The sequence below is a fragment of the Mauremys mutica genome, chromosome 9 (genome assembly GCF_020497125.1).
Source record: "Mauremys mutica isolate MM-2020 ecotype Southern chromosome 9, ASM2049712v1, whole genome shotgun sequence".
Classification (NCBI taxonomy): domain Eukaryota; kingdom Metazoa; phylum Chordata; order Testudines; family Geoemydidae; genus Mauremys; species Mauremys mutica.
In genome coordinates, this window is record NC_059080.1 from 14591502 (window position 1) to 14613006 (window position 21505).

General features: G+C 41.4%; 1 protein-coding gene across 1 annotated transcript in view; it reads left to right on the plus strand.

The window, feature by feature from the left end:
* Nucleotides 1–21505, plus strand: part of STAG2 (stromal antigen 2) — a 174916-nt gene that overhangs the window by 95031 nt on the left and 58380 nt on the right. The window contains exons 7-15 of the mRNA XM_045030088.1: nucleotides 1038–1242; nucleotides 2325–2476; nucleotides 4154–4227; nucleotides 4329–4452; nucleotides 11761–11859; nucleotides 11964–12043; nucleotides 13059–13166; nucleotides 14742–14853; nucleotides 16681–16798. Coding sequence (XP_044886023.1) covers nucleotides 1038–1242; nucleotides 2325–2476; nucleotides 4154–4227; nucleotides 4329–4452; nucleotides 11761–11859; nucleotides 11964–12043; nucleotides 13059–13166; nucleotides 14742–14853; nucleotides 16681–16798 — 1072 coding nt within the window. The remainder of the gene's footprint in view (nucleotides 1–1037; nucleotides 1243–2324; nucleotides 2477–4153; nucleotides 4228–4328; nucleotides 4453–11760; nucleotides 11860–11963; nucleotides 12044–13058; nucleotides 13167–14741; nucleotides 14854–16680; nucleotides 16799–21505) is intronic.

Consider the following 21505-nt stretch of genomic DNA (forward strand, 5'->3'; position numbering starts at 1 on the left):
GCCGCCAAGAAGCGGCAACGTCAAGAGGCATCGCTGCCAAAATCCTGTCAAAAATCAGCTGCATTTTGGCGGCAACACCTTTTGATGACGCTGCTTTTCAGCGGCATTTCGGCAGATGCTTGTCCGCCAGCCAGTACGCGGGTGCACTCAGATGCTCCGGTGGGCGCCATGGCACCCGCGGGCATCGCGTTGGGGACCCCTGTCTTAGATAATCATTAGCTACTGTTTAAAGAGTGTCTCTTCATAAAATCTATCAAACTGACACCTGGAGTTATACAGTCACAAAGCGTTGTTCTCTGTTGCTTGGAGTTAGGTCTGGAAGTTGTTTCAGGACAGTGGTTTAATCACTTTTTTAAATTAAGTACACTTTAACTTTCCTTTGGAAATATGCTGCTGCTAGTTAGTCTTTTGAAATGGGGGTCTGCAGAAGCAATTAATAAAGGAAAATGTAAATCACTTACCAGTTTTACTTGTTTTATCTTTCAATATGCACACTGGTCTCTCCCTCCTCCCTTCACTTTTAGATTTTTTTTTTTTAAGAGGTAGAAAGAAAGTAGATACTAATTATTTTTGTGGGGTAATAGTTTTGCTTTTAACAGTTTCTGGTTCTGTAATGTTCTAATAGTTCCTTGGCTCATGAGCTTGGTGTATAACTCTGTGATTACATGGCCTTTCTGTTAATTTAGCTCTAGTTATACTAAATATTTTTGTCTACTTTATTTGTTAGCGTGTTATGAAAAAAATGGTCAGTGGAACATTAGCTCAGTATATTTTTGTGCAAGGAATGTCAATGAATTCCATTAGGTGAATGCTCGCTTTGTGCATAGCAAAATTGAATTGACAAGTAAATGCAAGTTTTTGGGCCAGATAGTGAGCTGTGCCCATTTACACCAGCAGAGAACTGGGCTCTGTCTGGTTGAACAAACCTTTTTTTATCCTTCAACTTATCTGTATTCTGTACTGTTGTATTCTAACAATATGTAATTTTTTTATAGTTATATGCTGGCTAATGTTTGAATATCTTTTTGTGTTTGTAGGATAGTGGAGATTATCCACTTACCATGGCTGGTCCTCAATGGAAGAAGTTCAAATCCAGTTTTTGTGAGTTCATTGGAGTATTGGTCCGACAGTGTCAATATAGTATCATATATGATGAATATATGATGGATACAGTCATTTCACTGCTTACAGGACTATCGGACTCACAAGTCAGAGCATTTCGACACACTAGCACACTGGCAGGTCAGCATCTTTTTATTTATTCAGCTTCTGTATACATTTTCTTTTCAGTTTTCAGCATTATCAGAGAAGAGACTGTGTTTTTGTAAAACTTTCTGAATATTCGGTATTTGGCTCTTTCATATTTTGTTGCATTTGGTTTAGTCATTTCATTTTCATTTAATTATTCAGTTTTGTATTCTGGATCAATTTTTTAGTTGTAGTTTTTATAATTTTGGGTGTTGTGACCTGGTGCATGGGGTTGGAGCACCACTGAGTTTTGGCCCATCCATCCTTCTGACTCAAACTATGGTCCAAACCTGAGTGGTGGTGTGACCTAGTGCATGGGGTCACAAAACCACTCAGCTTGGGGCCTAATCAAATGTGTTTTTACAGCCATTTCCAATATTGCACAGATTTTATTCATATTCATGATTTCTGTGACCTCTATGAGAAAATCATAGTCCTAACTTTCTGTGACCTCCTTTTGAAGAGAGAGAAATTCTGACTTGTTTTTTGGCGGTTGAGTGATTGAGCGCAGTGGACTGTATTACTTAATTTAATGGTGGAGTCCTCTTAATTTAATGTTTCGGTTGCAACACATTTTAACATTTATATATGATCAGCTAAATGAAATGCTAAATGAAGGCTCTGTTACATAAATGTATATGTTGCAGTTCAGAGATCACAATGATAGTCATAATATGAACAAGTAAATAGAATAAAATAAAAAATAAAATAAAATAGCTAATTATTGAGTAAAAATGTTAGGGCATTTTCCCCACAAGTTTGTCTTATCTGCGCTTTTTATGCATTCCTTGTATTGCTAACCAATTTGAATAAATAATACAGTTTGAGTAATTTTTTATTTTTCTACATTAGTAGTTATCAGCAAAATTATGCTCTTATTTAAATGTCTGCAATTTTTATGGATATCTTAAAGTTTAAAACAGATGTATTGAAGATATTCACAACACTTTAATATGTAGCAATTGTGTTTACAAGTGGTACTAGAGTATTTTACTTGAAGATTATAACTCATTTGTTTTCATCTTTGTTACAAAGGTAACTTTTAAAATCAATTCTCACTTTTTACTTTTTTGTAGCTATGAAGCTGATGACTGCTTTAGTGAATGTGGCATTAAATCTTAGCATTAACATGGACAATACACAACGGCAGTATGAAGCAGAGCGAAATAAAATAATTGGAAAACGAGCTAATGATAGGCTGGAACTTTTGCTACAGAAGAGGAAGGAGGTTAGAGCAATTGTTAATATTTCTAGTTGCTGTGCATGATGGGATGAAGGAGAGAAAATGTTGATGAAATGACAACAATTAATCTTGTATGAATTAGTTTTTGCAAAGGAATTTTTTTTGCCATTTTGTTTCATCTTTAAATTGCACATAACGGTCAATTATTATTTTGCTAAACACTTACACATGCTTGTGTTATAAAAACTAGAAGGATCTCTTGGTTCAAATTGAGCTTAGCTAGGTAATGAACAAAACTCACCATCCTTTGACTACTCTTCTTGTTCGAGGGTAAAGAAGTAGGTTATTTCAATGTAATAATCAGAAGCCCTTGTCACAAAAAACAATCTCAGCAGAAAGTCTTTTGAACTATTTTCTTGTCCATAGAAGTTGTCCTGTCTGAAGTCAAAGTTGAGGTAAAGCTGTTAACTTAAGCTGTCTCTATCATTTCCTTTCTGAACATAGGAAACTCGGCTAATTTACTGCTGTAGCACTTTTCATGAGCCCTAATTCATTTTAAACATTAAAAATGGCAAATACTACTTGTTTTTAATTTATTTTTTTATCTTTTAAAAATATCTTCTCTCTCATATGTTAAAATATTCTAGGTGATTAAAACAGAATTTTTAATTTTTCTTTTCACCCTTTATGCAATTATTTTTTAATTTTAATTATTTTAGATTGAACAATGGAAATATACTATTAGATATTACTAGTAAGATGGTCTCATGTTTGTCTTCCAAAGAGCTTCCATTTATAGCTTTGACCCTTTGAAGATTACACATGTATAGTCCTGTTTAATTCAGTGGGACTACTGGTGTTTACAAGATTAGGTCTTGAATAGACAGCACACAAGTTCCAAAAGGGAAAGGGTGTAAGAATTGAGACTGCCCTGTTTTATTTTGCCCCATGTATGTTTGGTTTTTAGACTTTCTCTGTAAGCCCTTTATAGCTTTGGTTAATTCATCTATTTGCCTTCTGATTGTATGTTTATAGCTTCTGCATTAAATTTAAGCTCCTGGTCCTTGCCTTTATAGCTCTGCACATTTCTTCTCTTCTGTTCACCCAAGCTCCACAGCTAACTGGGTCCTTCATTTGTGTGTCTCTGTTTTGTCAATGCTTTCTTCCACTTTCTCTCTCTATGTGGAAGCTGGACTGTTTTGCCTCCATCATTTCTAATTTCCCGCTCTTCATTGAAGTTAATTTCTTCAAGTCCCTCATTCAATTTCCCTTTTTTCCTCCAGTGAAGCAATATGGAGAGGGTTAAAACAGTGAATGCCAGATGTGGAAACACAATTTAATTTAATTTAAATTACTCCAAAAAAAATTATTAGACAAGTAATTTACTAAAGGTTAGAATGCCTTTGTAATAGGGGAAGAAAACATTTGGTCTCTTTTCTAGTTGTCAACATTATAGTTATTGACATGCTGTAATATTTAAAGTGTCTTAAATACTGGGGCATGATGCTGAAAACTGGCACTTACAAATATTCACTGCAGAGTAGACTGAACTGTCAAAACAATTTTGAATCAATTTTCTTTTTAGTAGAATCTGTTGTGTAAGACTCACATAAAATAAACTATAAAAATATGCATGTGGTGCACTCCATCTAATACCAAAATCATTTATAGTACTCACATTTTTACAATCATTCAGTAATTATATACTCTTTTTGTTTTCAGCTTCAAGAAAATCAGGATGAAATAGAAAATATGATGAATGCAATATTTAAAGGTGTTTTTGTGCATAGATACCGGTAAGTTTACTTGTTCTGTAATTTGTAGCTTTGTAAACTTTTTTGAGTTTGTTGTAAATACTTTACCTTTCACCATTACCTTTTTGTTTTCCCCCTTGCAGAGATGCAATAGCTGAAATAAGAGCTATCTGTATTGAAGAGATCGGCATATGGATGAAAATGTATAGTGATGCCTTTCTTAATGACAGCTATTTAAAATATGTAGGTTGGACTATGCATGATAAGGTAAGCTGTATATTTGAACAGTGCTGTTTGTACCCACAAGTTATTTTCTGGGGAAGAATTGGTAGACCTAGAATTAGCATTTGAGCGGATAAAAAACCAAAACCAATTAAAAAAATTAATATATTCAGTCCGTAATCCTATTTATACTGAAACTAGTGGCTAAACTATTGAGGTCTACTAGTGCGGTAGTGCAATATATATTCAACTCATCCAATTGTGTATCAGCCAACATTTTCACAATTTCCATAAAGCACATTCACCTACATTTTCAAAAGTGAGCAGTGATTGTGGATGCTAAAAGCTAAGTGTCTAACTTGACATCTCTAAAAGGGGCTTATTTTCAGAGGGTCGGTTCCACACACTTTATAAAAATCAGGTCACTTTAAGGCATCTCAAGATGGACAACCTAAAATTGCTCATCACTTTGGAAACTGTAGGTCTCAATTTGTGTCACTAAATATGGATTCAAGTGGCGTAATTTTTCAGAGGTGTTGAACACCCTCAACTCCTGTTGAAGTCTGGGAATGGTAGGTACTTAGTACCTCAGATGTGGGTGTAGGTGCCTAACTTGGGTACCCAAGTTTTAAAAATTTGATCATGGTATATGGAATTTGTATACTCATAGTCCTATTGTAAAATAGGGAATGTTGATATGAGTGTTTTAGTTTCAGTATTTTTTTGGGTTTTGGTATATAGTATAAATACTACATCAGTGCAGTTTAGTTTTTAAATAATTCATCTTGTTGTTTTTAAAAGGAAAAACTTTCCTGTCATTTAAGAACTAATTGAGTTCATAATACCTCTGAATCTATTACTTTATTTCACAACATGGATTAAAGTTGTACAAATACATTTCTTAGGAATTTATTTTTTAAATTTTGATCGGATAAACAATGGAGAGTTTATTGGAGTCGTTTTCATCACATATGCTTTTTTAAAAGTAGATCATACATATTTTAGATAGAAGTTTAGATATCAAACATATTAAAGAAAATATCAACCATAAAATATACTTAATCTTTTTAAATGCCTCTTTAGTCAGTATCTTCAACACTGACTTCCTTTCTGTAATTTTCAGCTTCCTTATTTATATTATCTTTCACATTAACTATGACACTGGATTATGCCAACTGTTTTAGTTTCTCTGGCTGATGCTATTTGCTTGCTGTGGTAATTGAACAGTTTTGCTAGTTGCAAAAGTCTTAATCTGCTTTCTGCATCAGAGTAAAATTTAAATTTCAGGAGGGTTTGTCTGAGTACTTGTTTTTGGCTTTCTGCCAAAAAAACTTGTTACTTATTTTTAAGTTACTAGTTTGGATTGAGGTGCAAAAGCACTTTGTGGAATACTACACTAAAATTAACATCTTAAGCACTAAAATCCTTCAGGTGATTGCACATGTGCATTCCACTTTTGGTGTGCACGTGCGCTCTGCACAGTCTCCGAAAATTTTTCCCTCAGCAGTACCCGTCGAGGTGGCTCAAACTGTGCTGCTGTGTGCTGCTGTGCCTTTAGCGCCAGTAAAGCACACAACTTCTTGCTCCTGCTTCTTGCCATCCGAGATGGTCATTGGAACTGCTGTTTTTGCATTCACAAGGTTTCCATGGACTTTTCTCTGTATATTGTAAGTAGTTAGTGAGTGTGGTTAGTAATTAAGTAGCTAGTTTTTGGAGCTTATTGGTTATTCTACAAGTGATTGCTCAGGTGTATTCCACAGTAGGTGTGGGTGCTCGCCATGTGCACCGGTACCAGACGTTTTTCCCTTAGCAGTACCCATAGTGGGGGAGCCCCGCTGCGACCCTTGGAGTGGCGCCTCTATATCGCGCCATAAAGGGGGCTGCGCACTCCCCCCACCCTCAGTTCCTTCTTGCCGCCAGTGAAGGTAGTCGGAACTTCTGCTCCAGCTTTGTTGCAGCATCTTCCTTAGTAGTACGATCTTTGTCCGTTACTAGTTTTCTCCAGTTAGTAGCCTGGCTCGGGGCATGCCCCGAGCCCTAGGCTTCAAGTCGTGCGACTCCTGTCGCAATTCCATGCCCAGAAGCGATCCACACTCTGAGTGTCTTCGCTGTATGGGCGAGACTCATATAAGTGAGCTCTGCAAAATCTCTAAGTCCTTCAAGCCGCGGACTAAATGCAAACATGAGATCCGACTCCAGGCCCTGCTTATGGAGTCGGCTCTGGCCCCAGCACCACCGCGCCAACACGGCCCGGCACCGGGCACCACATCCTCGGTGCAGAGCGAAGCCCCAGCCATCACCGCTTCCCGGCCAAGAAGCAAGCCAAGACCCAGCAGCGCCGAGATAAGGACGGGGTGAGGCTGGACTTGAGTTGGGCAGCCTGCGATCCCCCTGGGGACCCAGACCTCCGACACGTGTGGAGTGGAGTAGTCCGGCCCCGTTAGCGCGTGCCTCCCCGACGATGAGGATTCTGTCGACGCCAGAGGCAGCTCAGGCAGCGCAAGACATCCTGGTCATGCCGGTATCGAGCGGGCCACCCGAGTTGGGGCCCCGCTCCCGAGGGAAGCCACTGCTGGGCGCTCACCGGCCAGGTTGGAGGTTGAGGTCCCTGCTCGATCTGCAGGGCCTTCCCGTAGCCCACGTCAGGTTCCCACTCCATTGTCGGGGTCGCCTGGGACCGAGTCCGACAATGCAGCCCTTGGCTCCCCCCATAAGGGGCAGATACGAACCTCCGACTAAGAGACCTAGGGACCAGAGGCGCAGGTCTCAGCACCAGTCCCGTTCGGCCCCACGCCCCAGCCCCTCGACGGGCAAGAGGCAAGGGAAGAGGCGTCTTTGTCTCTTTGAGGGGGGCCACCTGGCCTGTTGCCAGGGAAACCCCCCAGTTAATAAAGTTTTTTTGGCAACCGTTTATCAGCCTTCAGAGTGCATTGGTCCCGTATAACGTCAGACCGGTGGGTCCTCAGTACCGTCTCCGAGGGGTACAGGCTGCAGTTAGATGCAACCCCACCACATCATCCTCCGTCCCGGGATGTCCCTGGGGAACTGGAGCACGCCCTCCTTCTATCTCAAGAGGTGTCGCGCCTTCTCGCCCTAGGCGCGGTGGAGAGGGTCCCTCGGGAATTCCAGGGCAAAGGGTTTTACTCCCGGTATTTCCTGATCCCGAAGGCAAAAGGTGGGCTCAGGCCCATCCTCCACCTGAAGAATTTCAACCAGTTTTTGGTTCGCTGCAAATTCTGTATGGTGTCCCTGACCTCTATTATTCCGTCCCTGGATCCGGGGGATTGGTTCGCATCCCTGGATCTCCAGGATGCGTACTTCCATATCCACATTTTCGAGGGTCACAGGCGCTTCCTCCACTTTCTGGTGGGGACAGACCATTACCAGTTTACGGTCCTCCCCTTTGGCCTTTCCACGGCCCCCAGGGTTTTTATCAAATGCATGGCGGTGGTGGCAGCCCACCTCAGGAGGAACAGGCTGCAGATCTTCCCCTACCTGGACAACTGGCTGCTCAAGGGCAAGTCTCGGTCCCAGGTGCAGGCACAGATGGAATTCCTGCTAGATACCTTCACGAGACTAGGCCTGGTGGTGAACAAAGAGAAGTCCACGTTAGTCCTGGTCCAGCACATACACTTCATAGGGGCACTGTTAGACTCTCGGGTAGCCACGGCCTCCCTCCCCTGGGACAGGCTTGAGATGCTCAGAGGTCTTGTCACCTCGGTCAAGGCCTTTCTGGTGACGACGGCACGGGTATGCCTTCAAATCCTAGGCCATATGGCAGAATGCATCTCCATGTGCGACATGCCAGGCTCAGGATGAGGCTCCTCCAACTTTGGCTGGCCTTCCAGTATTCCCTGGCCTGGGACGACCTGGACAAGGTCGTCACGTTGCCACCCAATGTAGTAGCCGACCTGCAATGGTGGTCCCTCCCGAGCAACGTGCTTCAGGGAATGCCCTTCGGGGAATCCCCTCCCACACTAGATCTGTTGTCGGACGCCTCAGACTTGGGATGGGGAGCCCACGTAGAGAGCTTCAAAACCCAGGGCAGATGGTCGCCCTCGGAATTGCATCTGCACATAAATGTCAGGGAGCTCAGGGCGGTGCGCCTGGCCTGCATAGCCTTCAGCCAGTACCTAGGGGGGGAAGGTGGTCAGGGTCCTCACGGACAATACGACTGCTATGTATTATATCAACAGGCAAGGGGGCACACATTTTGTGCTTTGTGCCAGGAAGCCTATCTCCTCTGGGAGTTCTGTATAGCCCACAACATCCTTCTCAGGGCTTTTCACCTGCCTGGCAGGCGCAATGCGCTCGCAGATCGCCTAAGCAGGTGGTTCTCCCAACAACACAAGTGGTCTCTACACAGGGAGGTGGCCAGGCAGCTCTTCCTAGAATGGGGCACTCCTCAGGTAGATCTGTTCGCCACCATCCAGAATCGCCTATGCCCACAATTCTGCTCCAGGGTGGGAGAGGGCGAAGGGGGCGATATCAGACGCGTTCCTAATCCCATGGTCGGGTCGCCTGTTCTACGCCTTCCCGCCCTTCCCCTGATAGGCAAGGTCCTCCAGAAGGTAAAGGCAGATGGGGCTCGGATTATCCTCATAGCCCCGGATTGGGCCCGTCAACATTAGTATGGGTCCCTCCTGTAGTTGTTAGGTTGCAGGCTGCTGATCCGACTGGACCTCCTCTCCCAGGAGGAGGGACGTCTCCTCCACCCCAACCTGGCCGGGCTCCATTTAACAGCATGGCTGCTCCGTGGTTGAATGAGGAGGAGGGGAGGTATTCTCAGGATATTAGACAGGTCCTGCTCGAGAGCAGGAAACCGTCCACACGTCGAACCTACCTGGCCAAATTGGTATTGGTTCTCCATGTGGGCAGGGGAGAGGGGTTCTTCCCCCTCCTCCGCGTCTATCCAGCTCATCCTCGATTATCTCCTGTCCCTTAGGACCCAAGGGCTGGCGCCCTCTTTGGTCAGGGTGCACCTGGTGGCCATTTCGGCTTTCCACCCCCCAGTGCAGGGCCACTCGGTGTTTTCACACCAAATGACCTCCCGGTTCCTGAAAGGGCTGGATCTGGCATTTCCTTACACTAGACCCCCGGACCCCCTCTGGGACCTGAACCTAGTGCTCTCCTGCCTCACAGGGCCTCCATTTGAGCCTTTGGCCACATGTTCGTGGTCCCACCTATCGTGTAAGGTGGCGAACCCCCATATACGGTCTTTCATAGGGATAAGGTTCAGCTCCGCCCACACCCGGCTTTTCTGTCAAAGGTAGTCTCGGCTTTCCACATGGATCAAGACATCTTCCTCCCAGTCCTCTGTCCTAAGCCCCATTCCTCCAATTAGGAAAGATGCCTGCACATGCTAGATGTCCGTAGAGCGCTGGCTTTTTACTTAGACAGAACCAGGCACTTCCGTAGATCCCCTAAGCTTTTCATTGCTTATGCTGAGCGTATGAGGGGGCGACCAGTTTCCACCCAGCGGATCTCCCGCTGGATCACCTCGTGCATACGCACTTGTTATGACCTGGCAGGGGTTCCCCCACCTCCTATAGTGAAGGCCCATTCGACTAGAGCTCAGGCCTCATCTGCTGCCTACGTGGCGCATTTCCATAAGAATGGCCATACTGGGTCAGACCAAAGGTCTATCTAGCCCAGTATCCTGTCTACCAACAGTGGCCAATGCCAGGTGCCCCAGAGAGAGTGAACCTAACAGGTAATGATCAAGTGATCTCTCTCCTGCCATCCATCTCCACCCTCTTGCAAACAGAGGCTAGGAACACCATTCCTTACCCATCGTGGCTAATAGCCATTAATGGACTTAACCTCCATGAATTTATCCAGTTCTCTTTGAAACACGGTTATAGTCCTAGCCTTCACAACCTCCTCAGGTAAGGAGTTCCACAAGTTGACTGTGCTCTGTGTGAAGAAGAACTTCCTTTTATTTGTTTTAAACCTGCTGCCTATTAATTTCATTTGGTGACCCCTAGTTCTTGTATTATGGGAATAAGTAAATAACTCTTCCTTATCTACTTTCTCTACATCACTCATCATTTTATATACCTCTATCATATCCCCCTTAGTCTCCTCTTTTCCAAGCTGAAGAGTCCTAGCCTCTTTAATCTCTCCTCATATGGGACCCTCTTCAAACCCCCTAATCATTTTAGTTGCCCTTCTCTGAACCTTTTCTAGTGCCAGTATATCTTTTTTGAGATGAAGCGACCACATCTGTATGCAGTATTCAAGATGTGGGCATACCATTGATTTATATAAGGGCAATAATATATTCTCCTTCTTATTCTTTATCCCCTTTTTAATGATTCCTAACATCCTGTTTGCTTTTTTGACCGTCTCTGCACACTGCGTGGACATCTTCAGAGAGCTATCCACGATGACTCCAAGATCTTTTTCCTGATTCGTTGTAGCTAAATTAACCCCCATCATATTGTATGTATAGTTGGGATTAGTTTTTCCAATGTGCATTACTTTACATTTATCCACATTAAATTTCATTTGCCATTTTTGTTGCCCAATCACTTAGTTTTGTGAGATCTTTTTGAAGTTCTTCACAGTGCTTGGGTCTTAACTATCTTGAGCAGCTTAGTATCATCTGCGAACTTTGCCACCTCACTGTTTAACCCTTTCTCCAGATCATTTATGAATAAGTTGAATAGGATTGGTCCTAGGACTGACCCTTGGGGAACACCACTAGTTACCCCTCTCCATTCTGAGAATTTACCATTAATTCCTACCCTTTGTTCCCTGTCTTTTAACCAGTTCTCAATCCCTGAAAGGGCCTTCCCTCTTATCCCATGACAACTTAATTTACCTTGTCAAAGGCTTTCCTGAAATCTAAGTACACTATGTCCACTGGATCCTCCTTGTCCACATGTTTGTTGACCCCTTCAAAGAACTCTAATAGATTAGTAAGACACGATTTCAATACCGTGAAATTTCAGATTTAAGTATCTGAAATCATTAAATTTACGATTTTTAAAATCCAATGACCATGAAATTGACCAAAACGGGCTATGAATTAGGTAGGGCTCTAGACATATGCAACACATCTCAAAGAACAAGAGTTACAAAGTTTGTAAATGTTTTTTACACCCTGAAAGGGTAAAAAGTAATTATAACATCAATATCATGATGATCATCTTTGGTAGTTTGTTGCTCAAGAGAAGAGCTGCTGATAATTATGCCAGTGATCTGGGAAAACAAGATAATGTGAGCCACAGGATCTTAATTTTATTTCGACAATTTCAGATTTTAGAGTGGAAAATTATATATGCTTTGAAGATGAAATACACTTCAGATACATACTTGGTTTTAATCCAGTTCTTAATTTTATTTTAGCAAGGGGAGGTAAGACTCAAATGTCTTACTGCTTTGCAAGGACTTTACTATAATAAAGAGCTTAATTCCAAATTGGAACTCTTCACCAGTCGATTCAAGGTACGTATAGTTTGATATTTTCAAGAAAACTGACTTTAAGCTTTTTAAAAATTGTTCTGTTTTACTTTGTGCTGCTTTGAAAATAGTTTCCTTTTTGTTCTTAGGATAGAATTGTGTCTATGACTCTTGACAAAGAATATGATGTTGCAGTCCAAGCAATAAAATTACTTACTCTTGTTTTACAGTAAGTATATATCTATTTCTGATTAATATGAAGTACAAGAACTTGAAAAATATCTGTGTGTAAGTGTAAGTCAGACGCCTCCATACAGAGTCTGAGAGAAGTTTGTCCATCTTACACTAGCACAATGATGTATTCTAGAAATAGTCAGCAATGATATTTCCAGCAAGGATATCATCCCAACCTTTACCCAGTTTACACATTTAAATGATAGAAATATTACGGCACTCATTTCAATTTGAAGTTTTCATAATAGAGCTGAACTAAAAAGATATACTGCAGATGGGATGTGTCTGATAGGAGGCAATAATTGAACTAAGCTGACTCTTAGGTCACAACATACTGTGTCTTGGATATGTTTTAGAAAATGTAGTGTAAATTTGTGGAATGCTATTTTAAAAACAACATTTTTATATCTTGAGAACCTTTCTGACAATCAGTAGACAGTTTATTTCAAAGATATTCTCTGGTTAGGACTAGTATAGTATCAGATTAAGGTCTTTTTCTAAACTAGATGCTATAGGTGAAATGGATACACGACACTAAAATCTTAGGGTAAGGTTAATCATTACTATAGGCCAAGAAACAATCTTGATTAATTTTATTGGAAGATAGGAGTCTCCTAGAATGAGTTGAAAATCTTAACCCTAGTAGCTAACCTTTCTTATCCATAACAAGATGAGATGACATGAAGCAGAAGAACTAGCTTGCTATAGAGTATGTAATTGGAGACAGGCTTGACTTGATTTTGTTTGTGAAGTGATAGTTTCAGTACCCTGTTGATTTAAAAGCATGGCGCATGTAGGCAAAGCAAAGGGTTGCCCAACAAATTAGACTAATATTTTAGCAGTGCTGTATCCTCCATGTGGAAGGACTATTCACTTGTTGGGTTTTTTTGTTTGTTAAAGGATTGAGGATATTTTAGTGACAAGGCTTTCTTTTGACTCTTCGCTTTTTTCCTGTCTAATGATAGAATTAAATTTTTTGTCTGTGTATTTTTTTTCCATTCTCTTCCTAGGAGTAGTGAAGAAGTTCTGACTGCAGAAGACTGTGAAAATGTCTATCATCTGGTTTACTCGGCTCACCGGCCAGTAGCAGTAGCTGCAGGGGAGTTTCTTTATAAAAAGTGAGGAGCAATATACTTAATGTTAATTGATTACCTTTTTATTGCATGGACTATCTAAAAAAGCACTAATATAATGGATATTTACCTTCTAGCTAGGAAAATGGAAATCTGAGTAAGGAAGTAGGTGTTAAAATACAAAGGCATGGATAACTTGTAGCGAGATCTACATTTAAAAAAAAAAAAAGTCACAACCCAGGCTCAGATAGAAGCATTAGTCCTGGTGCTGGCTGTTATTTTGGAATCCGGAAACTGCAGGTAGTCTGGCAAGACCCTACAAATTGTAAACCTGTCTCATGTGAAATGTTTTAGAGAATTCTTAAAATACCTTTTCTGTGTAATGTAGCATGTACATAAAACATACACTTGCATAAGTAGCTCATAGTTTTCTTGCTTAATATGTGGCCATCCCAGCTAAATTATGCAAAAAATACACCCTGTTCTCATGAATGCCATGTAAAATGTTGCATATATTACACTTAGAAGTGGAGATATTTTAAGGAATGGATTAGGATGTGTATTGGTATTACTTTCTCTTACATGACTGATCCACATTATTTTGGATTGTCTGCTGTCTTGGTACATCTGGCAGCCATTGTGGTTTAGCTTGTTCCTGTAAACTTCCATTTTTCTCATCATCTTTCAGTAAAAGAGTTCATGAAGAGTCTGATAAATCTGTGTCCACCAATTGGTAAATCTACAAGTCTATGGGATTTGAATTTGGTACATACCCAAGTTTTTGTCCTTACCAAGCTTACTCTTTTGCGATAATGCTGTTTCTCTGTAGTGTGTATTTCTAGTGGCCGTTGCTTCAGCTAATCTTCTGACAATGGCAGATTGCATAAGATGGATATAAAAGGGCTCTCAGTCCTTTTACTTATCAAATTTTCTGTGTAACTATTACATAGTTACTGAGATTGTAAACTCTTTGGGGTAGGAACTGTCTTTTTGTACAGTTTTTGTACAGCTCCTAGCACAATGGGGTCATGATTCATGATAGGGGCTCTCAGGCAGTATGATATTACAAATAATAAATAATAATTACTTGGAATAGTGCAAAGTCCTTTTGTAAGACACCTACATTCTTTGGGAAATTTAGGCCATTTATAAGAGATTATAAAAATGGATAATTTTGTTATGCAGACCTGCAATGATCTATGTGGAGTATTAGTGTCATTAAGACTTCAGCCTCAGTCCTGTAGACTTATGCACTTGCTCAGCTATAAACACTTGATTAGTCCCACTGAAATGAGTGTTTAAAGTTGGACAACTCAAATGCTTAGTTAAGCACCTGCTTAATCTTTTCTGGGATTTAAGGCCTAAATCCTGCATGACACTAATGGAAAGGCAGCTCTATCAATTCCTGAAACTTACAAAGCTGCCTCTTAGAGCTCAAATCATAGAATCAGAGAACTGGAAGGGACCTCAAGAGGAGCAGTTTACATCTTCATTTGAAATATTCAGCATTGGTTACTGTTGGAAACAGGATACTAATACTGCTAGTCTGTTTCAGTATAGCATTTCTTATTTCCTTCAAGGAGAAAATATTTTTATGTTAAAAATATTTTATTTTCTTAGGCTTTTCAGTCGCAGAGAGCCTGAAGATGATGGACTGCTTAAAAGGAGGGGGAGACAAGGTCCAAATGCTAACCTTGTGAAGACTTTGGTATTTTTCTTTTTGGAAAGTGAAGTAAGTTGAGTTTCACATTATCCATTTTATCACTGTGGCTAAGGCCTGGTCTACACTGGTGGGGCGGAGAATCAATCTAAGTTACGACACTTCAGCTATGTGAATAACGTAGCTGAAGTCGACTTACTTACACCTACTCACTGCGGTGTCTTTACTGCGGTGAGTCGACTGCTGCCGCTCTCCTGTCGACTCTGCTTGCACCTCTCGCAGCGGTGGAGTACAGGAGTCTACGGGAGAGCACTCGGGGCTCGATTTATCGCGTCTAGACTAGACGTGATAAATCGACCCCCCCGCTGGCTCAGTCGCTGCCTGCCGATTCAGCGGGTAGTATAGATATACCCTAAGAGAGAGTTCCGTTCTTTCCTGCTCTCATGTACTACATGTCCATATTGGTTTCCTGTTTTAAATCATTACCCTGGGAAACTGGACTTTATTCTTTATAGTGTAGTATATCATTGAAGATCTGCAGAGTACAGGAACCCATTTAATGGAATAGACAGCCAGTCACTTAAAACCATATATGAGAGAGAGAGATATAAAACAACTCCTGAGGGCATTCTGCGCCAAAAAAGATTAAAATTCTGCAAATAAATGTGGAGGCTCCAGCATGGCATTGAGGAGCACAGGCCACTGAGATGATCACTGTGCAGCTGTCTGCCAGCAGGGCCCCCCCAAGTGGTGAGGCTGCATCCAACCCTGACATAGCACAAAGACATGGCCAGCCCCAGAAACACCCCATGGCCCTGCCCCTCTATGTGGGCAGCATCCAAGTGACAGGGGGATCCAGGTGTGGGCTGAGAAGATTCTGGCGTGGTAGTGCGACCTAGCGGTCGTAGTCCATATACTCCCCCTTCCGAGCGGTGTAGCGCGGCCTAGTGGTCATAGTCCATATGCACCCCCTTCTGAGCAGGGTAGCGCGGCCTAGCGGCCAGAGTCCACATGAGATCCCTCACGGTTCGGAGGTGAGGGGGTAGGGGGACTTGGGCCCGCCCTCTCCACCGAGCCCCGATCCAGGACCCTGGTAGTGGCAAGCTCTCCTTGCCCCTCGCTTGGCGGGGATCCGCCCGTAACATGCCGAGCTTCCCCACAGCTCTAACACTGTCTCTAGAGTTCCCTTGGGTCACTTCCTACCGTAAATACTAGTTCATCTGGGGAGGGGGGTCCTCTGGTCTGTTTCTCCCCCATGACGTCCCCCATCAGGGTCCCAGGTAGTGCCTCGGCTTGACTGACTCGTGGATCCTGATGCGCAGGCTCTCCCTCCTCAGGCGCAGGCAGCGTGCGTCCTTCTCCTCCAGTGGTCAGCCCAGACTGAGCTGTTCTGCAGGCTTTTATATCTGTTCTCCGGTTGAAGCATGCCCAGCAGAGCTTCCGGGGTGTGGCTTCCTCTGCTAGGAAGGAAGAGTTAACCTCTGCTGTACCAGTGCGGGGCCGCTCTGCCCTGTCACAAGGACAAAGAAGTTTGGGCCTTGCTAGGTGTTGAATGTCTCCTGTATGAATGGGAGATAAGAGTGCTCAGTGTCTTGCAGCATCAGACCTGTTAGTTGGGAAAATTAGGCACAGTCTTCTCACATAAAAGGTTTGGATTGAGACAACTCACAAAGTTTGCTTTCTGCTGCTTCACATTCTGTCCAAATAACTGTTAGTAACTCAGCAAATTGAAAATGTTAATATACAAACCAAAGAGGAAGTTGGTAAGAATATTTGTACTTTAAAAGTCACTATTTCATATTTGCTGTAACAGTGTTGAGATCGCTGAATTAATGTGCCACAAAGTTAAAAACTATCTTTTTCATTGACTGGGGAATATAACTAATGTATTCTTTTTAGTTACATGAGCATGCTGCTTATCTTGTGGACAGCATGTGGGACTGTGCAACAGAACTCTTGAAGGACTGGGAATGTATGAATAGTCTTCTGTTGGAGGAGCCACTCAATGGAGAGGAGCGTAAGAGATTTCATTATATCTTGTTGTCCAAATTGACATATTGTTCATTTTTCAGCATTTGATATAGTTGAGATACTGAAACTAACTCACCCAAATTTTTGGAATAATTTAAGCAGAACGTAAATAACTTCAGATTGATATGGACTGCCCAGACTAGATCACTAATTATTTGACTAATTGTAGTCACAATGGAGTTAGACTAATTTTAACCATCATGTACTATGTGAGAAGCCTTTATTCATATAACTTTTAACTAGGGCTGTCATGCGATTAAAAACTGAATCAAACTGTTAATAATAGAATGCAATTTATTTAAATATTTTTGGATGTTTTCTACATTTTCAAATATATTGATACAAAATACAAAGTGTACAGTGCTCACTTTACATTTATTTTTTATTACAAATATTTGCACTGTAAAAAAAAATATTTTTCAGTTCAGCTAATACAAGTACTGCAGTGCAATCTCTTTATCATGAAAGTTGAACTTACAAATATAGAATTATGTACAAAAAAAACCCTGCATTCAAAAACAAAACAATGTAAAACTTTAGAGTCTACAAGTACACTCAGTCCTACTTCTTGTTCAGCCAATCACTAAGAGAAACAAGTTTGTTTACATTTATGGGAGATAATGCTCACTTCTTAATTACGTTACCTGAAAGTGAGAACAGGCATTCGCATGGCACTGTTGTAGCTGGTGTCACAAGATATTTACGTGCCAGATGCACTAAAGATTCATATGCCTCTTCACGCTTTTGCCATAGTTCCAGAGGACAGTGGGTAGAGTGCTGTAGCTTTCGTTAGAAATTTCATACTGGTATCTTTGCAGTGAAAGTGTTCTTAAAATGAACATGTGCTGTGTCATCATCCAAGACTGCTGTAACATGAAATATATGGCAGAATGCGGGTAAAACAGAGCAGGATACACAATTCTCCCCCAAGAAATTCAGTCACAAATTTAATTAACACTTTTTTTTTAACGAGCATCAGCAGCGTGGAAGCATGTCCTCTGGAACGATGGTGCAGTTATGTAACAAAAAACCCTACATTTGCAAGTTGCAATTCCATGATAAAGAGATTGCTCTACAGTACTTGTACGAGATGAATTTAAAAATGTGTTTATAATTTATAAATGTGTTAAAAATTTGTTTATAATTTTTTACAGTGCAAATATTTGTAATAAACAATATAAAGTGAGCACTGTACACTTTGTATTCTGTGTTGTAATTGAAATCAATATATTTGAAAATGTAGAAAAACATCCAAAATATTTAATAAATTTCAATTGGTATTGTTTAGCAGTACGATTAATTTTTTTGAGTTAATCGGGTAAGGTAACTGCAATTAATCGATAGTCCTACTTTTAACCTTTTGAAGCTTGAAAGTCTACCGTGCCCATTGGCGATGTCCTTTTGTGGTAAGAAATTCTGACACCACCATTGCCCGAGATTAAATTCTCTTAAAGGAGAAGTAAACTTTCCAACTAAAGATTGAAAATATGTTGTTTTAAAGCCAGTTAAATTAGTGTGCTGGACAGATATTTGTGGGTATATGTTTATATTTTCAAATGCTGAGATCTGAACTTTGCCTTCAGGTGCATACACAACTCCCTCACACAAAAATAGTATAACGTTAAGTCATAGATATTTCAAAGGAGTTGGGTTGTTAAATGAATTTATCTAGAAGTTTAAAACTGCCATTCTGGTGCCTGCTGTTTGTCCCCCAGAAGCAGTGCTCCAAAGTGGAAGGATAAGGATGTTTTTTTAATTCACCCTCTGTAAAAGAAGTAGGAGGATCAGTGTGGTGTAGATTCTTCTGTAAACCAGCCCTGAGTTTTTCCAAAAACCAGAAATCGCAGAATTTGTAACACATTTGTGATCAACAGACGCTCTAATTAGGAGAGTTGTTGCTTTGAGCTTTCCAAAAAGCTCAGATTCTTGGAGTGGCCTCTGCACATTCACACTCTTGGGGTGCACTGGAAGTGTATCTTGGACCAGTGGAACCTACCAATAGCAACGCCTGTTAGAATTCTCTTGTGATCCCTGTCTCTCTCCTTTCTGCTTTGAACGTTCAGAGGATGGGAGTAAAACAGGTAGTGTAGTGTGTTCACTGCCTCAGTTCCTTCTAACCACAGTCACCAGGAACTTCACAAAGTCCTTGGACACGGATTCATCCAAATGAATCATTCTCAGTACTGCCACCTTCATACTTTAGTTGGATGTTAGTTCTTTATTTTTCATAATTCCTTTTATTGTGTTTTGAGTAAAAATGATATAGGTCCTTGATTTCTAATACGTGAGAACCAAAGACAATGGAGCTAGATTTCAAGAGGTAAACTTGCTTTGCTGTTTTTCCTGCTTTGAGTGCACATATGCGTTGTTTGACTAGACAGCAGGAGAGATCCCGTGCTGTGTTATTGCTCCATATGCAGCAGCTTCACAAGGGCCAAAAAGGAACATCAAAAATGCTTCCAAGCAGTGCTATTATAGGAAGCATCAGCAGCAAAACCTTCCATTTCCAAAATACAGGGAAATTTAGGTGCTGGGAAAGCAGCCTCAGTTCTGAGATTGAAGGAGTTGAAAAGACCAGCTAAGTCCCGGCACAAATGTCGGCCTGTGACTAGAGCCTAACCTAAGCGAAGTTGCTGTTCACTGTGAATATGCAAAGAGTGGGTCTAACTCAGCATAAACACCTGGCCTTGTAGGTATCTGCTTCTACAAAAAGAGCCAATCCTGGAGAGCATGTGACTAAGGATCTGGGACTTCCAGTTCCACACACTGAAATGCAAAAGTGGTACCTATAAGGTTCATCCTTGGCACAGTGAAGGATGATATTTAGGACCAAGGTTGTATCATGGATCCACAACCTACCCTGGTTCAAACACTATTGTTCTCATGCTCAAAACCTCATTGTAAGCCTGATAAAGCATAGAATCATAGACTTTAAGGTCAGAAGGGACCATTATGATCATCTAGTCTGACCACCTGCACAACGCAGGCCACAGAATCTCACCCACCCACTCCTGTATCATGCCTATGTCTGAGCCATTCAAGTCCTCAAATCATGGTTTAAAGACTTGAAGGTGCAGAGAATCTTTCAGTGCCCCATGCTGCAGAGGAAGGCGAATCACCCCCCCCCCTCCCCTCCCCAGGGCTTCTGCCAATCTGCCCTGGAGGAAAATTCCTTCCTGACCCCAAATATGGCGATCAGCTAAACCCTGAGCATGTGGACAAGACTCACCAGCCAGACACCCAGGAAAGAATTCTCTGTAGTAACTCAGATCCCACCCCATCTAACATCCCATCACAGGCCATTGGGCATATTTACTGCTAATAGTCAAACACCAATTAATTGCCAAAATTAGGCTATCCCATTATATCATTCCCTCCATAAACTTATCAAGCTTAGTCTTGAAGCCAGATATGTCTTTTGCCCCACTGCTCCCCTTAGAAGGCTGTTCCAGAACTTCACTCCTCCCATGGTTAGAAACCTTCATCTAATTTCAAGTCTAAACTTCCTGATGGCCAGTTTATATCCATTTGTTCTTGTGTCCACATTGGTACTGAGCTTAAATAATTCCTTTCCCTCCGTGGTATTTATTCCTCTGATATAGAGAGCAATCATATCTCCCCTCAGCCTTCTTTTGGTTAGGCTAAACAAGCCAAGCTCTTTGAGTCTCCTTTCATAAGACAGATTTTCCATTCCTCGGATCATCCAAATAGCCCTTCTCTGTACCTGTTTCAGTTTGAATTCATCCTTCTTAAACATGGGAGACCAGAACTGCACACAGTATTGCAGATGAGGTCTCACCAGTGCCCTGTATAACAGTACTAACACCTCCTCATCTCTACTGGAAATACCTCACCTGATGCGTCCCAAGACTGCATTAGCTTTTTCATAGCTATATCACATTGGCAGCTCATTGTCATCCTATGATCAACCAATACTCAAAGTCCTTCTCCTCCTCTGTTATTCCAACTGATGCATCCCCATTTTATAACAGTAATTCTTGTTATTAATCCATAAATGCATGACCTTGCACTTTTGACTATTAAATTTCATCCTATTAATATTACTCCAGTTTACAAGGTCATCCAAATCTTCCTGTATGATATCCCGGTCCTTCTCTGTATTGGCAATACCTCCCAGCTTTGTGTCATCCGCAAACTTTATTAGCACATTCCCACTTTTTGTGCCAAGGTCAGTAATAAAAAGATTGGTCCCAACACCGATTCCCAAGGAACTCCACTAGTAACCTCCCTCCAGCCTGAAAGTTCATCTTTCAGTATGACCAATTGTAGTTTCCCATTTAACCAGTTCCTTATCCACCTTTCAGTTTTCATATTGATCCTCATCTTTTCCAATTTAGCTAATAATTCCCCATGTGGAACTGTATCAAATGACTTACTGAAATCGAGGTAAATTATATCCACTGCGTTTCCTTTGTCTAGAAAATCTGTTACCTTCTCAAAGAAGGAGATCAGGTTGGTTTGGCACGATCTACCTTTTGTAAAACCATGTTGTATTTTGTCCCAATTACCATTGATCTCAATGTCCTTAACTACTTTCGCCTTCAAAAATTTTTCCAAGACCTTGCATACTACTGATGTCAAACTAACAGGCCTGTAGTTGCCCGGATCACTTTTTTCCCCTTTCTTAAAGATAGGAACTATGTTAGCAGTTCTCCAGTCATACGGTTTATAG